The sequence below is a fragment of the Harpia harpyja genome, chromosome 1 (assembly GCF_026419915.1).
Source record: "Harpia harpyja isolate bHarHar1 chromosome 1, bHarHar1 primary haplotype, whole genome shotgun sequence".
Taxonomy (NCBI): Eukaryota; Metazoa; Chordata; class Aves; order Accipitriformes; family Accipitridae; genus Harpia; species Harpia harpyja.
Window position 1 is genome coordinate 98,181,626 of NC_068940.1, and position 23,743 is coordinate 98,205,368.

Consider the following 23,743-nt stretch of genomic DNA (forward strand, 5'->3'; position numbering starts at 1 on the left):
TATTGAGAAAGAAACAGACCGGAGAAATAACTGACAATATTGATTATGCTGTAGGGGCCAATCCTCCAGCATAGCTAAAACATGGATGCTTAGATGAAATTAAGGACTACTCTGAAGGTAACCTGAGTACATTCAAGATTATGTTAGTGCTGACTGTTAATGCAAGAATTTAGTAAAAAATAAACAAATCATTAATGGGGCTTGCTTTCAAATCCAACTTGTTGAAAGTACAGTTTAAAAAGTATGTATTTAACTGACTGTTCTCATTTGGGGATATATGCATAATAAAAATAACCAGTAGGCACTGCTGTTAAAACCAGTGGTACAATCTGTTATGCTACGAAGAGATTAAGACTTGACAGTTCAGTTAGTAGAGACATAGCTTCATGAAAGTCAGTATATGTAGGTCACAGTTTTTTAGTGTGTTCAAAGGCTCTTTGTGTTTCAGAAGTGTGATCTGCATCTTGTAGAAGCTGTTCATTTCTAAAGAAATGTTTGTTAACTCTCCTTCTACTGAACTGCTTCAGGTTTTCACACCCCCCCCCCCCCCCCCCCCATGTTTGTGTAAGATGTAAAGCTACTAACCATGCTCTCCTGTGTCTGGAAAAATGTGTCTGTTCTTCTAGCATTTAATTGATGTTTTCCTGTTGTGATGGGTACTTTCCATCCTATGTATATACTGTCATACTTCCATGTCTTACTGTTTTCTGCAGTTGTTTAAGAAAAGAAATCACTAAAAATGTCTTTTGAAGGGCTTTTGGTGGAACTTAAATCCATATTCCTGAGCTTCAGCTTCACTGATTACATATTTCTAGGCATGATTTATTGGTATTGCAAAAGATCTGGTGTGAATGAAAGGAAGTAGAAGTGCAGTCAGGACTCTGGCAGTTATGTGTGTCATGTTAAAAACCCCTGAAACATAGGAGGTAAATTTGGTTGACGCTAGCTGTGTCAACTGTGCTTATTTTTTTTTTTTTTTTTTTAGTTCATTTATGGTGTTAAAGCAATACTTTATTCCAGATGCCACTATTAAATATATGCTTGGACTTGTATCTATGTAGTTCAGAAATGAGTTCGTATTTTATCTGCTTGAATTCTAATATTCTTGTCAAGAATGTTAACTGCTTAGTATGTTGTTCACTGTGCATACACATTGCTCATAGGGAGATCCCTAAGCTTACCTGTATTATAAATGACTGGACATGATTAACTAAAAAGTGTTTTGTATTTGTATTAATTTTTTTGTTTGATGGTTTGGTTTTTTTTTTAGGTCCATTTTCCAGACACAGAGAGGGCAGAATGGCTCAACAAGGTAAGGGTAGTCATTAGCATTGCTTCCAGATGGGAAGGGGGAGGAGGGAAATCTGAGATTAAAAAAACCGGTGAGGCAAGAATCTGAGAACAGAGTAGAGAACTTTCTGTGCTCTTTATACACTTGAAGGGTCTGGTCGTTGATCCAGTTAGTCATGAGAAAGATTAAATGTATTTTCTTGGTCTTGAAATTGAGTTTTGGAGAATGACTTTTAAGTGGCATTAAAATAATGACAGCTATAATTGTGTGGAAGTCATAGCAGCTGTAAACACAGTCTTTTATGTTCTACTTGTCTGGGATACTTTCCAGTACTGTAGGTTCCTGACCTACAATCTAAAAATAGATCAATTTTCCCATTTGGATTTGTATGTGTGATAATCTAAGATACAGATCTGTGTAGCTTTTTTTTTTTTCCCCCCAAATATCTTTCATTCAAAGAGCATAGAAAAACATGAGTTAATTAGAAAATAATAATAAAACAAAAATAGACTTTTCAGATATGACAGTAAAATACTGTATTTTTGACATTTATAAACTTTATGCATGTATTTAAGAAATGCACTTGACCCATTTTTTCTTATTCCTCTCTTTACATGCAAAGAAACTTAACCCTCTTCACCCTTCTCCCCAACATTCAGCATCAGTGCTGAATGCATATACATTTGTGGGATAAAAGAAGAAAATTCTTAATATTGTTTTTCTTCTCCTCCAGTGCTTGAGATTTGTGCAAACGTGTAAAACACACAGATTGAGAATTCCAGAAAACTTTCTTGTATGTAAAAAGGAACCAGTTCTTATGTCTGTGATGAACTGTATAGAAAACTTGTATGCTGTACAAAATTTCTTACATATGCCTTAAAGAATATTTTTAGTTGTGTGTAAAGTTGTGTTCCATGTAGATTTTTTTTTTTCCTTAGACTGTAAAACAGATGTGGCCTTTTATTTGCCAATTTATTGAGAAACTCTTCCGGGAGACCATAGAACCAGCAGTAAGAGGAGCAAACAACCACCTCAGTACCTTCAGTTTTACAAAGATTGATATCGGTCATCAGGTCAGTGACTGGTGAAGTTTTTCTAAGAGGTTCTGTCTTACGTACCATTTTCATGTAGCCTCTTTAAATCTACACAAAAATATTTCTTGGTGACACTTGGTGGTAAGCCTGATTCTGGTTTCTGTTGTAACATCAAAATAAAAAAGTGTGTGGCTTTTTTAGCAGAGGCTTAATTTTTATTTATCTTTTTTTTTCCCTGCCGTCTCTGCCTCAGAAATTTGCATGAGAATTGGGATAAGACTCAAAGTATAGTAACTCCTATGTGAAGAGCTCATAGCAACATGATTTTAATACTGTTCATGTAATGCTTTACATTAAGTGAGCAGGGACCATTATCTTTTTCTTGCCAGATGATCCAAGTGCAATTACCTTTCTTAAAACAGATGAACTTTTAATCATGTTATGTACAGAGTTCAGTGACAAGGCTGCTGGCTCAGCTTTCCAAAGGACTGCACATAACATAGTATCAAGGAGCAGATAGGTGTTTACCTTCTGTATGGTCCCATGAAAGAAGGGGTCATAATATATATCTCTGCAGAAGAGCCTGTTTGACTAGTCCAAGCTAAGAATAAGTTACCTCTGCTTGCAGTAAGTTCAGCACTACTTACTCTTACCTGCATTAACCAGAACTTTCCTTCTGTTGAGATGCGTCTTAACAGCTTTTGTGAAGTTGTCTTTTGTGTTCCTCTTGCTTGTCATAAATAGGATTTTAAGTAAGTATTTAAATATATTCCTCCCCCACCCCCGCCTCCTCTGAATGTTAGGAAAACTGAAGTTAAGTTTCAGGTGTGATGGAGGGGAATTATTTTTCTTTCTTGGTGACTCTATTTCATGTATATTACAGTTCATCATACTTCACTGCACCTTTTGTTTGGTGGTTTTTTGTTTTGTTTGGTTTTTTGTTTTTTTAAAGTTGTAAATCCTTTTACACAGGGTCTCTGTCCTGCCATCGATACACCTGTATTACAGACTGTAGAATAGCATTCTTTTAAAGCCATACTGATTTTAAGCAGAGTTTAAATTAGCTTCCACACCTCTGTATGCTTCTGCAGCTGGACTGAGTTATTTCAGACACAAGAAACAGCTATTCTTACTTTATATTGCAGCCTTAATTAAGTTGCATCCTGTGAGCTGCACAGCTCTGAACACAGTGGGAATCTGACAGCAGTGAGATTTCCATTTGACTTAAATTACTAAAAAGATGTACATAGAAATACAGCAATTTTTCCAGAAAGGAAAACCTCAAACTGTTACAGGAGGTGGTGCTGAGTAAGGTCATTGGTCATCCTCTCCCACGTAGTATTTGATGAACATTTGAGTCTCGGGAATGTTTGACTGACATGTTGTTGTTTCTGTATGAGGGAAGGAGGGAGAGAGAGCGTGAGCACAGCGGTTTAGAGAGAGAGCACAGAGTGGTTGACACAACTTTTTGCGGTGATTATGGATGACTTTCCATCCATTCTGACTAAATTCTGCTTAAGGCAACTATATTTTTGTGAATTAAATTTAGCTTGTTGGTTTAGTTGCACAGAAAAGAGTGCCGTCTGGGAGTGTTATATTATAGTACAGAGAAATGAGATGTTTATTGAGGGGAGAGGGAAAGCTTGATAGTAAACCTTTTGTAAATCTTGAAATCTAGTGGTCTAAACCCAGGGTAACTGCCAGAAGGACTGTGGTTGAGTGGATTGTAGCAAGGTAATTTTACCCTTGAAATAACATTTTGAGCTAAATTGATAGCTTTGCTTCACACCTTTTAATAAGGCTTATAGTAAATTCTTAACTTCAGGCAATGAATGTGTGTATATTCACCTTTATTTCGAAGTTAAGAGTTTAATATGGTATAGTTCAGTAAAAGGATCCAACTTTTACTTGTTTCATTGTTTCAGCCTCTGCGGATAAATGGTGTAAAAGTGTACACTGAAAATGTGGACAAAAGGCAGATAATTTTGGATCTTCAAATCAGGTAAACTTTATTATTGTATTACGATGGTGTCCTTGCTTTATAATATGTACTTGGTTTGATTTGGCAGTTATGTTGGCCTGAAAGGAGAAGAATTGCCTCATTTCACAAATGTAGTTAGTTCTAATTGTGTATGAATGGAGGAAGGAACTGCATCCTGTAAATAGTATTTATCTGAGGGAAATAGTATATCAACTCAGTGTGACTGCATCATTAAAATGTTGGTTAATAAAAAAATATTTTCCAAAGATAAAGCACTATCTTTGAATTTTTTTTCTAAGTACTAAAACTTTGCCATGAAGTTTAGTCTAGTCTAAAATTTAGGATATAAGATGTTTGGGTTTTTTTTATTTTTCTCAGTTACTTAGATTTGTTTTTTTTATAAACACAGTAATAGAAAAAGAAAATGATAGCTACCTAAGTACTTGTGCTCATACCACTAACTGAAGTAAATCTATGTATTATATAATTCCAGAGTGACTGAGCTCCACTGCTTCAGGTTTCTTTGCCCTTTCATCATGACCCCTTTTATATAGGTCTATAATGGATCTACCCAACATTTGCCAGAGTCTTTCTCAACACAATCTGCAGTTACGGAGATTTTTGAAAGTTCAGTCAGTGAACCTAGCAATGTTTTTAAATTTGACCATCATAGGTATGTGTTACAGTGACTACTTTTGCCTGTTCATAGGTTGTGGAAAGGCCAGATCTGTCAGTCACTGGCAATCCAGCAAAGAGCAGCCTTCTGTGTTTCTTGCTGCTTCCCTGGCAGTAACCAGAAGGGTAATTGGGCCTCTCAGCTTCTCTTTTTCAGAGTCACTTCCAAAGTTTGAACTTGGTTATTCTTAATTTTGCATTATTTATCTAAATCTCAGCTATGTTGAAAACTGTGCTGCTTTGTCAAAGCTGGGCCCCAGAGTACTAAGAGAAGATGCTGCTGCATCCTTTCCTGGGTTTCAGGGGGTGGGGGGCTATGTCTGTGAGCAGGGCCCAGTCTTTATTGAATTCAATCACTTTATTTTCTGTGGGAAGAAGACAGCTATCCAAATCAGAGTTTGGTGCTGCTGGACAAAATACAAGGAGCTTGTTTCACTGGATGGATGCCGTTAGCCCTAATGGAGAAATTTCCTTCAGTTTCTCTTTGTTGCCACTTTTGATAGCAGCTGTGAGAACACCTTCATCTCTTCAGACTTAAGCCGTCAGGAGAACAGACTTGTCTGACCACTATGGACACAGTGCAGAGAAATTGTTTTTGAGAAGCTATTTTTGAGACATTTGAGGGGTGAAGTCTCCCAAGACCATTTCTTCCCTTTAAAGCAGAATTATTCCCACAGGAGGAGAGAGTAAATCTAGTGTTTTGGGTTTTTTTTCCTCCTACTCATCTTCGTGAAGTAGGTTGGGACAGATAAACATAAAAAGGACAATAGGTTTGTACAAAAATGTCAGGAATAATGTCCTGTTACCTAGACCTGAGGGAAATCTTTACCCATATGTCTCATTGCATTACGTTGCAACCTACTTACAGAAGTGATAACAGCTGGCATAGAATCCAGCCTATAAGGCTGAAATAAATTTGTAGAAGTGGTTTAAATAATGATAGTGCTGAGTCAGCTAGATGCCCATTTACCCCAACAGCCTGTCCGTACTGCCAGTGGCATAGGCTTCCAGGAAGAAAATGGAAATGAGAGCTATGGACTATCACAGCTTCTAGCAATTAAGGCTTAGACAAAACCACCATCAAAGGAAGTCCTGTTTCATATTTAAGACTTGTCCTTGACACCTTCTCATTGGGCAAGGGCTCTTTTTCAAAGGCTTTTACTTATGCAAGTTTAAGACAGATGGCACCCTAGAATCAATTGTTACTTTTTGATTATTTTTTTTTTTGTGTGTGTATGTTCTCTGAGGGTCTATCACTCATCACTGGGATTGTTTCAGTAGTAACAGGAAGGAAGAATAAGAGTCTCTGTAATGAATATTCTTAGCATGTTTAGATACAGAGTTATGTGCAGATGCCAACCCTAACCTATTTCTTAGGCAATCAACTTCAGTTTTGCAAGATTATAAAGAACAGTCTTACTGCTGGAGAAAAGTCTGTCCTTTGGAGTATTTATCCCTGTAGATTTTAATCTCCAGTTAAATTAGTTTGTTCTAATTTTAATTTATTTTGAAGTTTAAAGTTAGGAGCTTTCTATAAACCCTTCATTCCCTAAATACAGTTGAGAAGGAAAACAATCTCTCTAAGCATTTTTAAGAATAGCTGTACCAAGCCAAGCCCTGTGGGGGTGTGTGGCAGGGGAGAGGGAAGGAAAAATTTGATTTTATTTATATTTTTAATTTTTTTTAAGTACGTTCATTCTTCTAATAATATCCTTTTATCCTGCTCTTTCACCATTGTGGCTTCCTTTAGTCCTTCCTACTGTCAGTTGTTTGTGACAGGGTATATGCATTTGCTTTGGACCTTCAATGTAGTACCTTTAAGTAGTTTCAGTGTGTCTCCAAAACACTTCTTTAGTATTTTTTGTATCTTCCTTGAGTTTTTTTGGTTTTTACTTTTAAGTTCAATTGCAAAAGGAGTGTGTTTTGGTTTAGTTTTTATTGTTTCTGCAAGGGTATCAAGTATATTATGATCATTGTTTCAGAGTGTTTTTCAGAACCTTTTGAAACGGGTTTTATGCAGTGATCAGGATCCAATTAAGAACTTTAGTCTTGTAAGCAGCTTGACTAGCTAATCCACAAAGCAGTCATTGGAAAATGTATTTAAAGATTCAATTTCAGGACCACATTTGCAAAGGGAACACTTTACCTTTCTCTTACTGTGAGCTTTATGTTAAAAAATTGTCGTAACTCACATTACAATTTAAAAGTCTAGTTTCTGGTGACAAAGATGTGTGAGAGGAAAAATTTTAACTACTTGAGCAAATTAAGATAAAGTCTAAATAAATTGTTAATAAATAGAAATCTTACGTTTGTTAAACTGCATGAATGTAGTAAACACTTGGGGAAAATTAAAGGTTATGGATCAACAGAAAACAAGATAAACTCTGTGAAATTAAGTGTGAACTGTAGTAAAGAAAGCCAAAAAAGATCGAGAGATTGATTTTTCATGTGGCATACTTGAATGGAGAAACTTGCTACCATTGTACTGGCAGAAGACAGATGTAAAAATGGGGTCTAAAGACCTTCTAAAAAATAATGAAGATAGTCCAAAGTACAGAATCACAGATCATTGTAATCTGGGAAATATGTTTGTCCTATTCTTTGTTTGTTTTTCTTCTGGGTATCTTCTATGGGCTACAGTGACCACATACAGTAAGTATACGGTGCTTCTCATCTGATTCAGTACAGCTGCTGTTATATTCTTACAATACTGTCCTCATTAAACTCTCATCTATCTCAGTGATTTGTACATTACAGGGGTTATGAATATTTCTGGGATATTATGATCTGAATGTATAGAATTTCCTTACTAAATGAGCCTTCAAGTTGTATGTCATGTTACAGTGGAATTCTGTACGGGATCAACTGTTAATGGACCCAGCCAAATATTTTAGGGGATAAAACCGCATTTAACTTTATTATAAGGTTCAAAGTTGTTGACTTATTACCCTCAAATGCAGGTTGTTACTATTTTTACTTCAATTTGTCATCATGTTGTTATGGATTTTCAGACAAGCATATTGCTTTCCAGTCTTCATAACACAAATAGTTCTGATGCTACAGAGTGCCAAGATTGAGGTTTCAGTTGCAGGTTTTAATTGACCTTGCTTCTCTGTGTCATGTTGTTATGCAATTATATGTGTGTGTATTTTTTTATATATATATATATACACACACACACACTATCTCTATATATAGTTAGATGGGTAAAAATAGGAATTACTCAATTTTAAATTGTGTATTAAAAATTACATACCTATTTTTAAACTGTATGGTCACCGTACATTCTTTCCAGAGAGAGCAGTGGTCACCTTCCTTTCATGTAGACCCCTGTCATGTTGTTGTCTTCTAGTTCCCCAAACTGGTCATTGTACCAAAATGATTCTGCATACCATTATCTTTCGAATAGGCCAAAATAAATTCCAATGTTGGATGTTTACAAGAATGTCTCGGTATTATTGTTTATTTCTCTTTAAGTGATTGATAGGATTTGCATTTGCTTGAAATCCCATAGACAGCACCATCACACACAGAGCACAGGAGGCTACAGATGGTTTGAATAATGGATATCCTGAATGCAGCAACTCTCACCTTTGTTTTCTTTTGATAGGACCTTGTGGCCATCAGTTGTCGGGGGGAAGGGGAAGGGGTCCTGCTGTTCTGCTCTTACTGTGAGAGTAATTTATTTTATCTTGACTTGATCCTAAAATGGCCCCGTAAGGAGAGTAACTCCATTTTGTTCATAATTCCCAGATGTTTCTGTAATAAGATTCCATCAGACTCTTAAACACAGCCTAACAGTTTTTCTCTGTCCAGACTAGGTCTGAGGAACCTAATGTGAGGAAGCCTGGGCTCTACTGCAGAATCTGGAACAGGGTGCCCTATAAAGGGAAACAAATTTTCCCCCTTCCCCATAGTGTCTGGCTTTAAGATACCTCATCTCCTCCCCACTTAGTTCCTTCTTCCATTTTCTTTAACTGGGCAGTCTGTTCAGAAAGCTCTTCAGATTTCATTTGTCCTTTCGGTATAACCCATATCTTCTTAGCCAGTCTCCTTGTCCAGCCAGTCTCTCCTTAGCTGTAGCTTGGTATTCAGTCTGTTTTTTTGTTTTGGTTTGGTTTTTGGTGTTTTTTTTTTTCTCTCTTTCTGTAGAATAATGGACCAATTCCTTTGCTAAATCAGTCTCAAGCTTTCTTCTGAATTCCTTATTGGGTCTTGGAATTAGTTTGTTTTCAGACCCAATGTGGCTCACAGCAGCAGCAGTTCTTGGAAAAGGTCTGCTCAACTCTGCTGGTACATGCTTGACATGCATGGAGCTTCAGGAAAAGCAGCTGCTAAAATCTGAGTCCGAGTTGTGTGCAAATAATCTTTTAGCCTGGTAGCATGGGCAAAATAGGTGGGGCTTTTTTTTTACCATCTTCTACAAATCTATCTCTGAGATACTGGGCAGCATCTGCAAAATTTCAAGCCCTTGACCTTGCATCCCCCAAAAATGGAATACAAGAACTGTTCAGGGAAAAACTTGCATCGTTTTTAATATATTATTTTCTAATTTGCTTCCTGCCTCCTCTCTCCCTTCAGAAAGGGCTCAACTGTTTTTGCCTTAAACCTTGCTTAGTGGATGATCCAGCTCAGCATGCCCAGCTTATTGAATTTCTAAATGTGACTGTTCTTGCAACTCTCTGAATATTTCAGGCAACTTTGATTTTTTTTTTAGCAAAATAACCATCTCTGTCTAGTGCTTCTTATGATTATATTAGGTGAGAGTGGATTTGGGTACATGTACTATCAATGAGACTGATGTAGAGCTTTCCTGAAATAGAGTATGAATTCTGTGTCTGTTATTTCCCAAAAGTAAGACTACTTGTGTGTTTTCTCTTACGTATGCTTCTGGAGATGATAACATACCTATGTATTAATTTGAGTGATTTTGATGACAGTGGTGATGTTTTGAAGGGGATGTAATTTTTTTAACAATCTTGACTTTGTTATATGTTGTAATGTTTTAAGATGCATTTTCTGTGTATAGACTGAGGTACAAAATACACTGTCATGACAGTGCAAAACAGAACTAACAGTGTATGGTAGTTTAGTCCATAAAAATGAAATGTATACTTTCTTTTTTGTTTTAGTTTTGTTGGAAACTGTGAAATTGATTTGGAGATCAAGAGATACTTCTGCAGAGCTGGTGTGAAAAGTATACAGGTGAAATTCAATTTTTTTCTTTTGATTTTGATATCGAGTCATTACTGAATCATTATTTTCTGATTAAATAGTTTATAAGAAAGAACCAATAATTGTGTAGTTTTGTTGCTTACTGTTTTCTTCTCAGTTGTATAATATTGATACTGCATAATAATTTCAGTAACATGACTTAGCTGAAAGGGTAAATTCCTTTCAGATGTAGAACTGTTTTAAATATATAACATTTTCTACTGGAAAAGATGGAAATAATTTCACATCAAGCCAATGTTCATGTGTTGTGTAGGTTTGTAAAGGGACCATGGAACTTAAAATTTTGTTCTATTTAATATTTTAGTGTTAGATGCAATTCTTAGTTTAGGTGCAATTATTATTAATAGCCTTCCCTTCTCATACTGTTTCTCAAATTTTTTTAACTTTCTGATAACAGATCTGTCTCTTTAATGGGGAAAAATAGTATGCTTTTTGTATATGTGTGTCTTGATGTACCAATAAGCATTTACCTACTTCTAGTATCTGCGGATGCCATTGTATTGGTTTGTGCCGTATTTGTTTACATTGAGCTGTATAATAATCTACTTCATGTTTTTAGCAAAATTACCCCTAACATAACACAGCATTATTTAGATGAATGTAGTGAATTTGTAAGCCCAACTATTTAGCGCCTGTGTTAAATTTTTGGGGTTTGGATGACATATAACGCTATATATGAAATTCCTCCATAATCAAGTATTTAATGAATTAGAAGTGTGAGCATTGCCAGTGAATACATTTTATTTAAAACTTGAACTAAAGTCAATTCCATTGCCTTTTTTTCCTGCCCTTCCACAGATCCATGGCACTATGAGGGTTATCCTGGAACCACTAATTGGAGACATGCCCCTAATTGGAGCACTGTCTCTTTTTTTCCTTAGGAAACCTGTAAGTACTTTTATCTCTGTTTTCTACTCTTTTTAAAAGAGTGCTGATGACAGTAGTCAGAAAATGATGGAGCAAGAATTAAGCAGCAAAACGAAAGAATTTGGGAGATCACTACCATTTGTTTGAACTTTCCCAGAAAAATAGTGGACAAATTTTATGAATACTAGAGGAGACCAAGATGAATAATAATTACCTTGGAATTATGAAGTATGTTTTGTCAAAGCTGTCAATTTTTCTTAAAAGTCTTCTGAATAAGGGAAGGTCAATAGATACCATCTAGGTTGTTCGTAAAAAAGCTTTTGTTGCTGTTTCTCATGACAGTCTGCAGGTGAGCATAGTCTAAGTTAAAATTCCAGAAGATCCGTGCAAGGCTGTTTTGAAAACCATGCTGGTGTTACCACAAATTAAAATCACAATGGGTGTTTTGAGATTACCCACTACAATGATTGAAGTTTTTATCCTAGATAGCAGGTGGGCAGTTTCCATTACATTTACCAATAACCTAAGTATAAGAATGGATGAAGTACAGAGTGAGATGGAATTGGAATTCAAAACGATCACGACAGTAGCAGAATTTGGAGGGAGAGAGGGTGTCACGTAATTCAATTGGAATATGTGCTAGGCCAAAGTGCACATTTGGGCAGGAATAATAGAGAAGCAAAGGTAAGCCAACAAGGTCTTGCTGGAATGAAAATTCTATAGCTAGACTGGCACTGGCATGTGTAAACAAGAGGATTACCCACAAATGCTTTCAGTTTTAGGCACAGCACTTCAACAAAGATACTGACCAGTTGGAGAGTGTCTAAAGCAGGGAGATGAGAATAAACTTGACCCTCGAGGACAGACCAGAACAACGGAATTGTTTAGTTTAGAGATGACTGAGGAGAACGTGTTCTTAAAAAATGTGAAAGGCTCTTACAGAAAAGAAACATGCAATCTATTCTGCATATCAATGGAAGATAGGATAATAAATAATCGCAGCAAGGAAGATTCAGGCTGGGCAAGGGGGATGAGGGAAGGCCTGAATGGTAGTGGTAGTGAAGAGCTGCAGTAGGCTGCCTGGAGACACTGTGAATGTCTGTCACTGTTGTCTCTTAAGAACAGATTGGACCTGCATCCATTAGGATTGATATAAGTATAGCTCTTCCAGAACCATTGACACAGACGTGCTCTTGAGGTTGTATCCAACCTAGTGAGTCTTGTAGAAGGTGAGTTCCTGGTCATTCTAACAGGCATTACCTAGAAGGGTTGACCATGACTTAATAAGAGTCAAAATACTTCTGAGTAATTAAAAAAGGTTTAAATTTTAAGTAATATAATTATGTACAAACTGAAATTACTTTCAAGGTATTATAGTATTTGTATAGGATTCTGCTGTGTTCTACCATCTTTTTTGTATAAGTAACTGATTTCTTTATCCAGATGAAACTGTGATACACTTTAGAAACCTTTCCTAGGTGTTGTGGTTTTACCCCAGCCAGCAACTAAGCACCATGCAGCTGCTTGCTTACTCCCACCCTGCCCCCAGTGGATGGGGGAGAGAATCGAAAAAAAGTAGTAGTTGTGGGTTGAGATAAAGACAGTTTAGTAGAATAGAGAGGAAGAAAATAATAATAATAATGAAAATAATAATAATAGAATTGGAATATACAAAACAAGTGATGCACAATGCAATTGCTCACCACTTGCTGACCGACACCCAGTTAGTTCCTGAGCAGCGATCTGCCCCCCCGCGGCCAACTCCCCCCAGTTTATATACTGGGCATGACGTTACGTGGTATGGAATACCCCTTTGGCCAGTTTGGGTCAGCTGTCCTGGCTGTGTCCCCTCCCAACTTCTTGTGCCCCTCCAGCCTTGTTGCTGGCTGGGCATGAGAAGCTGAAAAATCCTTGACTTTGTCTAAACACTACTTAGCAACAACTGAAAACATCAGTGTGTTATCAACGTTCTCGTACTGAACACAGAACATAACACTATACCAGCTACTAGAAAGAAAGTTAAGTCTATCCCAGGCAAAACCAGGACACTAGGGTTCCCTGTTCTTTACTGTCCAAACAACAATGAAAGCTGGGGATTTTTTGGCTCAGCTAATATTAATTTGTATCATGGTGTCTGGCACCAAAATGATGTGCATTCTTGCAGTATTCAATAACATTGTAGTCATTCCAGACGTATTTAAATTCTCTTGAATTAAGAGAATTAAAGAGAATGATTCTTAGCTCATTGAAGAGAAGAAAAGTTCTGCGTCTGAGTAATTAAAAGAAAATGGGTTAGGGGAAGTTTTCTGAGGCCACAAACTTTTCTGAATTCTGGCCTATCATACAATACCCGATAGTTACTTTTCATGAGAAGCTGTGTTTTATATGGCTGTCTTGCCTTTTTATGCTGAACTTAAATACGATCTTCTTAAAATAAAGTAAGTGCGAAGTTTGACACTAACACAGTTTTTGAAAGCTGGGAACCTGGGTGGTGTAGTCATACAATTTCAGTTCAACACTTCCTTCTACATTAAAAGGAGAGATATATGTCATTAAAGTTTGCGCTATGACAATGCACTACAGATAGTGGATTGCTGCACCTTGGAGTGATTGATTCACTTCAAAAGCTGTAGTCTGAGTCTCGCAGGTAAGATTAGCTGACAAGCACCAGTATGTCTGTTGGTAACTTGGTGCAGCATTGGTAGAAGAACAGAGGATACATAGCAAATGTAATTTTCAGTGTCTGAAAATGAGTAACAAATGCTCTACATTTTTTAATCAAATTAAATCTTACAAAATATGACAGTAATTTTAGTCTAGGTTTTACTATTTCCAGGAAATTTCTTTTTTTATCTACAGATGGATCAAGAAATGTTCACACATGTTGCAAAGTCTATACAACAGTCTTACTTTAGAAAAATAAAAAGGATAACATAATACACATTGCACACTTGCTGGTGGAAGATTCTTTGATGTTGCGTGTGTGCGTGTAAGGCAGTTTCAGTGATTTGAAGTTTGATACTGCTTTTAATAAGTATCAGTAAGAAAGCTTAATAGAAAATGTGAACATCATGGAAATTCTTATGCTACACAGACTTTAAAGAAATTGTTTCCATCTCTTACTTGGAAGTGTATTTTCCATTGGAAGCTTTTGTTTCTTTGATATGTTCTAATTAAACAGTAAAACTTGTGATGTCAAGATTTAACAGTTTCAGACTATGCTAGGTCATAAATTACAAGTATGCGGGTTTAGGCACTTTGAAACAGTCTCAGATTGATCATCTTGGTTTCCTCAGCAATCTGCAACTCTAAAAAGTTGATGTAGTTTTTAAGGTTTGGGGGGTGGGAGAGAATTCTTTACTTCAACAGCTTTAGAAGGTATGTTGTTATTTTCTTCAATGAAATCACATTCTTGTAACACAATTCTTTTGAACAAATGTCCTGTGATAAATTTTTGCTAACTTGTTGAAAAGGTAGGCTTGTATGGGTGTTTATGTATGGCCTAGGAAAAGCTTATGGTGTCACTTGTGTCATTTGTGTGGCTTGTTTCATCTGTCTAGAGAAACTATGTGTGCTTGGGTGGAAGGAATGTGGACTTAAATCTTAGTAAAACATGCAAGAATTTGGAAATGTTTTGTGGATAATTTAGTCAGCTTTTTTGTAAAAGTGAAATAGTTCATGCAAAACTGATAAAACTTCATTGCTCTTATTTGGAAAGGGTTGGGGAAGTACATTGGGATGAACTGAATTTGGATTTCCACACATTTCTTTGAAGCGAGTCTAAACATTAGGAGATGTCTGCTTAAGTTTTGTCTCATTTTTACCCTCTGGCTGAGCAGTATGAGTGTAGGGCATCTGTTAATGTTCATGTTTATACTAACAAACTAAGCAGGGCCATGACAAGGATTGAACACTGCCTGATGGTAGTCTGCACTGTGTAATTGTTAACATACTCTCTGATGTTATTTTGCTATTTAGTGCTCTCCCAAACAATTTCCAGACTCAGCACAGTGCCCAGCTCATTACAGGGACCATCCAATAAACAAGTTAAATGCAAACACTCTGTTTTAGAGGAGCAGGGTGAAGAGTTTAGCTGTGTGGACGCAGGCTTTACATTTTTTTTTTCTACAGGACTGACCTTTCTTCATGTTGTAGATGTGTTTTGTGTTGTCTCTCAGTTCTGTTTTGTGTTCACTGAGAAAGAAACCAGCGTACAGTACTTGCGCAGAAGCCATTCTGACACACTTGGTGGCAGAGCCGTGACCCGATGCAGTACGTCTGTACTGCTCTCCTGAGGTACCTCCTGCAGCTACCGTTTCTTCGTTGCATTCTAGGGGAGAGGTAGGAAAGCTGGCAGGGGATAGGGAGGGAGAGATCAGCAGCAGACGTGCTTGTAAGCAGTTCCTGACGCTTCCTCTGTTTCCCCAGTATTGCGCTCTGGTAGCGTTTGCCTGAACCTTTCATTTCTAGTACTCCCAGATACTTCTCCAGTCAGCTTTTAGCTCTGGTACCTGTGCCTAGTCCTTTCTGTCCCTGATCCACTCTAAGTGCCATGCATTTGCAAAGTGCTTAACTTGGACAACTTGCACCTGAGGTAATAAACTGAAAATATATCAAATGAAACACCTCTCATTTGTGGTCAGTAGCTTTCTGAACTCTGGGAGAGACTTTGCCCAGAGTAATTTTGTCTTTACTCCTACCCCCATGTGCTTTATTAGAGGTCTGGTTGACTTAGTGGGCCAAAAAAGGATGGGAAGTAGACTGGAGTATGAAAATTAAAAAGTCAACCCCTCCCCAAAAGTATTCAGTTACAAAAATATTAAAAATGTTTTTCACCTTTCCTTTCATTTAAAAATTAAGGTAGTGGTCAAGGTCCGAGCAAACTTAAGGGTGGATTGTTCAAAAAAAGTAGCTTTGAATCAAGTTATTCCATAATTTTGAGAGTTATGCATGGATGTTTAGTTTTTTCCAAGCAGACTTCTCTCCCCACTGCAGTGTGTCTTCCTGGTGTTTATTTTTCTAACTTCTGTAGAAAAATGTAAAATAATGCTTATTATAGCAATACCCAAATTCTGTCCTCGTATTAGAGAGCAAGTGGCTGCAGCCAAGGAAAGCTTTTCTTCAATATTTTTGTTAGAAGAGAAGAGGAATTAGTTGGCAGCTAGCATTAGATTTTGTTCTCATATTTTCCAGTCTAAAATAACTGGCAACAGTTCTTCTTGCTCTGTATCATCTGTTTGCTGGCCTTGATGTCTATAAAAGGCAATGCTGCCTAAATTAATAGTTCCGAACATACTTGTTTAATGAGTTTACCAGTCTCTTATTTCTGAGTAATGCATGAAGTTTTTGATGCTGCAAGAGTTCTTACTTTATATGAAACTTTAAAAATACTGTATTTTGCTGTTATTATTGTGAAGAAGGTACTAAAAGTATCATCAGCTTATAAAATATGTCCAAATATGTAAGAGATTTTGAGAGAGAGAAATAACATGCATTCCGATGTTTTTAAGTAGTCTTAAATCTCTGAGCTTCAGTGCTAGAGAGAAGTTAGCACTGTGTAAATAGTCAGGATTTGTAAGGTTTTTTGCATTACTTCTCATTATGTTAACTTTATCTATATTTGGCATATATTCTGCTTCTCTAAGTGTGGTTATCTTTTACTTTTAGAACAAAATATCACATGGCTAATTATTTTGATTTTTGGTTCAGTTATAGAAGTGTATATGGCTTATAGCTGTACTGCAGATTGGTAATTTTCAAAAGCTTGTTTAGTGGCATACTTAATACTGAAGACATGTCCTAACCCAACCCTTTTCTCTTTTAAAAAAAAAATTACAAACAACAAAATGGACGCATGAAAATATCAGTACTATTGTTCTCAAAAAACAGTGGCTGGAAAACAGGATGCCTTCCAGGAAAAGTGGGCAACTCTTCCAAAGCTCTCATTTTTACATTCACAGTTTTGCCCTCCACTTGCTGACTTGAGTACTGCTCTCCCTCTACTCACTTTACAGATTGGTTCTGTTGTGTAGTTTTGATTTATTTACTATTGGTTTAATTTTGTTTAATATTGGCTGCCTTTGGAAAATTCAGTGCTGGATGTGGCTTTCAAAATTATCAGTACTGAGGAAAATTAGACTCAGAAGGAGTGCTTGCACCAAGAATGACTCCTAGTGAAATGGCTGGAAAAAAACAGTGGTTATGTAGCATGCAGAAGAATGTTGCTTTGGTTTGCTTTTAGCTGATCAAAAATCAGAACGTATGACTGTCAGTATCTTTGCTTCAAAACTTCTTAACCTCTTTTAAAGGGGTTTGTGGAACACCTGGATAAATTCTGAAGCGTAGGTACTGTTATAATAGTATTTGTTAAGAATTAGTCTTGTTGCTTACAAAGTGAGTGATTTGCACTGTTATTTTGTATACTTATAATTTGCTATAACTTACATTTTTTTAATTTTTAATTTTGATAGCTTATGGGATATTCTAAACGATCACAGTTGGAGCTTCCACAGTACTGTATTCTCCTCTACCTGTGCCCTCCCTTTCAGTGTTACTGTCTCTCTTATACAAGTGTTGAAACTTCTGCTCCTGAAGGAAGCTGGTTAAGGGACATAAGCTGGGAGAATATTAAACACAAGAAGTGACTAGTTTCCTGTCCTTCAGGTGTATTTTAGCATCTTGAGCTGGCTCACTAAGGAGTCAGGAGAGTGTCAGTACTAGTGTGAGGGTGTGAACCAAAATGCAGGACTGATAGAGGTGGGTAGAAAGCAATAGAAAGTAGAGGGAATTGGCTTGAACTGTAGCTTTGAGTAGTTAACACTATAGAGAATAGCAAGGTGCACTGGATTTTTTTAAGACCAACTGTGATCCTTCTTCTGGTCCCCTTAACGCAAAAACTTGCCCGCTATGTCTCTTATCCCTGCAACTATACATCTTGTCACTGTAGCAATTGTCTCACTTAAATCTTTAGACAGTTAAAACTGAAAAGATGTACTGTTAAACACAGTTCCTGTGCACAAATACGCTGCGTTTCCTATTGCAATGGTGAAAACCACTGATACGTGCTTTCTATGGTATTGTATAGTCAAGCCTTGTTTGAGAGGCTGAGTTTATTTTATATTTACTGGGGAAATACACTGGATAATGTTACCTATTAAATTACTACAATAATGTTAGCACTTTAGTGTTGTAGTGGTAATGGGCTGCATTCTACTAACAGACAAATTGTGCTGTGTTTCTGCATGACCATTCACAAGTAACAGAAGAGGGCATGTTAGTCCCCTTAGAATAAATTTCTGAGAAGAAACACAACTTATCCCATGGAATCATGTCATCCTGCTCTGTAGCAGAACTTAAATTTGTCCTGCAGAAATCTTATACTTCCATAACTTGATTAGTAGGAAGTTGTTCATGAGCATTTTAAAATACTTTGTGGCTTCTCTTCTGAGAATTAGTAGTGCTTATGGCAGGCAAATCAAGCCACAAGGTTGGCAGCATTTAGAGGCTGCCTTTTGTGCTGCTGTGAACTTTAGTTATGGCCCTGTATATTCTACATTCCATTACATTCTTTTCCCTTTGTAAAGGCATCTAGGGTATTGAGAACATCAAATATGTAAAAATGCTCATCAGTTTTTAGCCTATCTTTTCTTATAGGCTGCAGGGATATATATGTTTTTTTAAAACTCCTTCAGTGTATGTGTTGCATGAGTTCTCAGTGCAGAGCCTTGATAAGACACAAATTTCTTGGTTTTCAGGGAGGACACATAATTCGTTTTCACTACTCTGAGCAGAGGAAGAATTGAAACAGCTTTGAGTAACATGACGCACATACTACTTCATCGGAAAGTGTAACTGGGGTCTGAAATCCCGCTTTAGGCCAGTGAGCTGGCTGGTAAGAGTCTCTGCAAGGTGTATCACCTCTCTCAGTTGCAATGTGTTGTGGAAAGACACCACATCATTTCTGGCTCCTGGCAGAGTTTCACTTGGTGACAAATCCTGAACGCAGTCTTTCCAGTGCCCTGTTAGTTCTGCCACAGAGAACCAGTTGGCATTCCCTGAATTTAGCTAAACTAAGAGAATGATGCATTGCTCAAAGCGGTGACAGAGAAGGAAATGATATTGTTAAGCCATTTCTGAGATTTATAGGCCAAAACTTTTTTTTTAAGTGGGGAATTTTTTTATATTCAGTGCTTCATAAAATGATTCATCAGCTGGCAGTCTTTTGCTTGCTTCCTTTTTCTCCATAGGGCTCTTCAATTTGTTAGGGTGGTGATGTTGCTTTAACTTACTGTCAGAACCACAAGTTAGGAGGTCGTCTTTCTCTCCAGCGAGTCATGGCATGGTAATGCCCAAAACGTAGAATGAAAATCCTTGTTGTTTGGCTGGACTATGGCTGGAAGGGCTCCCTCTTGTGTATAAAGCAATACTGTAGATTTGACTACTTTCTTCTCTCTCTACTGTGAGTTTGGCTGGTGTCAGTGCTATTTCCATACTACTCTAGGTATAAGCTTTTTTTTGCCTGAACTTGGTGTTGCTTTTTGGAAAAATCTTTTCTTACATTACAAAAGGTGTATCTTATGCTGAAGTCTGATGATGTTTGGAAGCCAAAAGTGCAGACTTGAAACAACCTTATTGAGAGGAATGTGGGGGTAATGGTGGAGGGAGAACACCAAAACCTTTTGTCACTAATATCTGTAGACTAAGATTAGAGAGTGTATGTTACTGCAGTGATAGCAGTGTGCTTCATACTGCTGGGCTTTGCTGGTAGAACTGGAAAGGAAGCACTGTGGTGGGCGAATGTAGCAAATCTTGTCTGCAAGGAGAACTTACCTTCAAAGCCCAGATAGTGAAAGCTTGATTTATGCCAGGAGTTTGAAGGCTCATATTCCTTCCAAAACATTTCATGGCTTAAGATTTATTTGCAAAGCTTTTCTAATAATCCTTTAAAGTGCTTAGCCTTAGTAATGTTTTTTAATTTCTTAGCTCCAACTTTGAATGGAAAAGGATTTGTCTTTAATGTTTCTGCAGTTGACCTCTGTCTTTGTATTTATTCCTGTACAGCAGAGTGGATGGAGAGAAGTTTCTGATAATATATTTACTAATTGCATTTCTTGTCTAAATGGCCACTTAGTAGCACTATTTTTTCAGTTTCTTTATGTAATCATTTTTTACGTGCTTCATGGTCTAAGGACTGATGACAATGAATTGGTATCCTTGCTTTTGAGAAGAGGTGTGTAATAAAGTATTGATAGTGAGGTTGTACCATAGGCACTGTATGTGTTTCATATGCTGTGTTGCAACCTTTTGAAATGATTTTTGGTCACATAAATTGAAAATCTTTCAGTTCTCAGTGGTATCTCATAGCTCGTTCTTTGTTTTGTTTTGGGTTGTGGCAGTTAATACAGAAACCACTATGATATATGTTTCAGTCTAGTGTAGCAAATGTTTCTCAATGCTGAATTTCAACATGCATTATGTTGCTCAATCCATTTAATTTGGTTAAGTCTAGTTAGGAGACAGCACAGGACTTTGCTGTGTTAACTGCTGTATGCAATATGCTAAACAAAGCATGAAAAAATCAAAAGGAAATGCAAATATTTTCTCATTTTCTATTTATTCTGAAAACATCAGTATGTAAAACTGTTAAATATGGGATGCAGGTATGAACACTTTAGGATAGGGACCACTTTTTTTGAGGTATTTATGGTGTGTAATTGCCTTCTAACTCACCTATGAATAATGAAAAAGGGAATAAATCATGTAATAAACTGCGTTCTTTGTCTTAAAACAGTATAAAATTACTTCTTCCAGAGCCTTGGTAGCCTACAGAGATTTTTAAAGTGTGACATAATGTAATGTCAAAACTTGCGATTAGAACATGAGAACCAGTCTGAAAACACAAGTTGTGATTAGTCTTATCAGCTACTACCAAGCTACTTGTATGTTATATTACTGCAACATTTGTGGGTTTGCAGGATTGAGGAAGTAGTACAAAACCGAAGTTATTCATGCGAAGTTGGACTTTTCATCCTGGTTCAGTTATTTATTTCTTAATGTTTTTTCAGAGTTAAGGTGAACATGAGATTTGAGAACATATACTAATAATTTGCACCATTAATTTTCAGAGAAGAATATACTGAAATTACCTTCAGTTTTCTTAAATATAGATGTTCTCTGTGTTCTAGCTCGTAGTTTGTTATTGTAGAACTGTACAAGTAAAGCATACATACAAATGTAAAATAACCCATTTTACAACAAATTATTTCTAACAGTTTTTCTTTGCATTTGGAAATTAAAAACACCTGATGGCTTTAAATTAATATTCATGTGGAAAAGAAATCATAAAACCTTAAAAAAAAAAAAAAAGACAACGATGACTGTTCAGTCTACTGTATGAGTTTTGGGCAAGATCTCATCCACTCCTGGAAGGTATTACTGCCACTTAGCCTTGCTGGCATTCCATAGATAGATGTGCCTTAGCAAACTGAACCTCCCACCTACCTGAAGAGGATCTTTTCCAATCCAGTTGTTAACTGTGCATTCCCTTGCTGAAATGTTAATTAGAAAACTGTCTTCCTAACGTGCGTTCATCTCTCATGCTCAAGTTCTTGTAAGTGCTTGGCTGACAGCCTGATCTATAATTGATAGAGGCATTGTATGCTAATGGAAGATAAATTTGAAAGAAGAAAGGCAGAATTTTTGTGTAAACTGGCTCTTAAGCAAACTGGGCAAGTGGTTTTAACCTTCTTTTTGTCTGATAACCTAAGTCTCTCAACAGCATTTTCTAAAAATCAGTGCTTTCAGAAGTATAGGAAACTTTCACATGTACTTAGTTGAACTTTCAGTATGTTTATTAGAATGTGGATACATGGTCAAAACCAGTGTGGTAAGTGTTGATGTGAATTCCACAGCCCATCAGTTCCTCCGTATTATGTGTTCAAGTACGTTCTTTTTCTTGTATAACATAGGTTGGCCTCTTCTCACTAAAAATAATCCTGCTAGCACTCTAATGGAAAGTGGGCAAAACTAGTTTTAAATGAGATATCTTTGAAAAGACATTGAATACAAAATGGTACTGGAGCCAATGATATCTTCATGATTTCACCTGAAGAAAGATGAAAGTCAGCAGTCTCTATACTGGGCTCTGTACAGTCTCACTACAACTACTAATGATAGTATTTTTCACTTTAGATTGGGACAGTCTGCTTTCAGATACGACAAATGTATATGAACAAGTAGATGGCTTAGGCTGAATTTAGTTACTCTCACGTGTGCATCTAGTGTGATTCACTGTAGAAGGGGGAGATCTGAAACAGGACCTCTGACCTTCTGGAGACACTACTGGATGGGATTCTCCCATGATGGGGAAAGCTGGAAATTTTCTGGCACAAGGAAGATGATCCCTACCCCACCTGCAGATTTGCAACTGTGGAACAGATTCAGGGTCAGTGTAGCAGAGGAGGGCCTGGGAGCATCCGAGCTAGCAGAACCTGAGCCACACTGAAGCACCAGGAGGAAATGGCAAGTGATAGTACTGAGCGACTCCCTGCTGCAGGGGACAGAGGCCCCCGTCTGCCATCCTGACCTGTTGTCTCAGGAGGTTTGCTGCTTGCCTGGGCCTCAGATTCAGGATGTTGTCGACTGTTAAAGCTTGTCTGGCCCTCAGACTACTACTTGCTGCTGCTCTGCCATGTGACCACCAACGCTATTTCCAGGGGAGATCTGGAAAACATCAAGTGTGACTGCATGGCTCTGGGGGCAATTCAAGGGCACAGGGGCCCAAGCGGTGATCTCAATTCTGCTGGTAAGGGAGAAGGGACAAGGAAGTGATTTGGAGTAGTCAGGATGGGTTTATGAACAGGAAATCATGGTTAACCAAGCCAGTAGCCCTCTACGATAAGATGGGTGGCTTGGTGCATGAGGGGAGAGCAATGGATGCTGTTTATCTTGACTTCAGTAAAGCTTTTGATGCTACCTTCTGCAACATCCGCATAGGCAAACTGATGAAGTACAGACCAGATAAGTGGACAATGGGCTTGATTTGAAAAGTGGCTGAACTCTTAAGGCTCAGTGGGTTGTGGTCAGTGACGTGAAGTCTAGCTGGAGGCTGGGGGCTGACTGGCTGGAAAGCAGCTTTGCAGAAAAAGATTTGGGGTGTCCTCGTGGACAGAAAGGTGAACAGAAGTCAGCAATGTGCCCTTACGGCAAAGAAATCCAACAGCACCGTGGGCTGCATTGGGAAGAGCATTGCCAGCTGGTTGAGGGAGATGATCTTTCCTGTCTACACAGCACTGGTGAGACACACCTGGAGGCCTGAGTCCAGTGCGGGGTTCCCCAGTACAACAGAGACATGGACATGCCGGAGCGAGTCCAGTGAAGGGCCACAAAGATGATTAAGGGACTGGAACATCTTTCTTATGAGGAGAGGCTGCAAGAGCTGGGCTTGTTTAGCCTGGAGAAGAGAAGGCTCAAGGGCATCTTATCAATGTATATAAATACCTCACAGGGGATGTAAAGACGATGGTGACAGACTCTTCTCAGTGGTGCCCAGTGATTTGACAAAAGGCAATGGGCACAAATTGAAATACAAGAAATTCCTTTTAAACATAAGGAATTGTTACTATTTTTTATTTTTTAACTGTAACAGTGATGGAACACTGG

General features: G+C 37.5%; 1 protein-coding gene across 5 annotated transcripts in view; it reads left to right on the top strand.

Moving 5' to 3' along the window:
* The window catches only part of ESYT2 (extended synaptotagmin 2), a 92,819-nt gene that overhangs the window by 32,822 nt on the left and 36,254 nt on the right, over positions 1 to 23,743 (top strand). For all 5 annotated transcript variants that reach the window (XM_052806664.1, XM_052806633.1, XM_052806642.1 and 2 more), the window contains exons 2-6: positions 1,271 to 1,312; positions 2,230 to 2,364; positions 4,251 to 4,327; positions 10,114 to 10,186; positions 11,015 to 11,104. In XM_052806664.1, the coding sequence (XP_052662624.1) occupies positions 1,271 to 1,312; positions 2,230 to 2,364; positions 4,251 to 4,327; positions 10,114 to 10,186; positions 11,015 to 11,104 (417 nt within the window). The remainder of the gene's footprint in view (positions 1 to 1,270; positions 1,313 to 2,229; positions 2,365 to 4,250; positions 4,328 to 10,113; positions 10,187 to 11,014; positions 11,105 to 23,743) is intronic.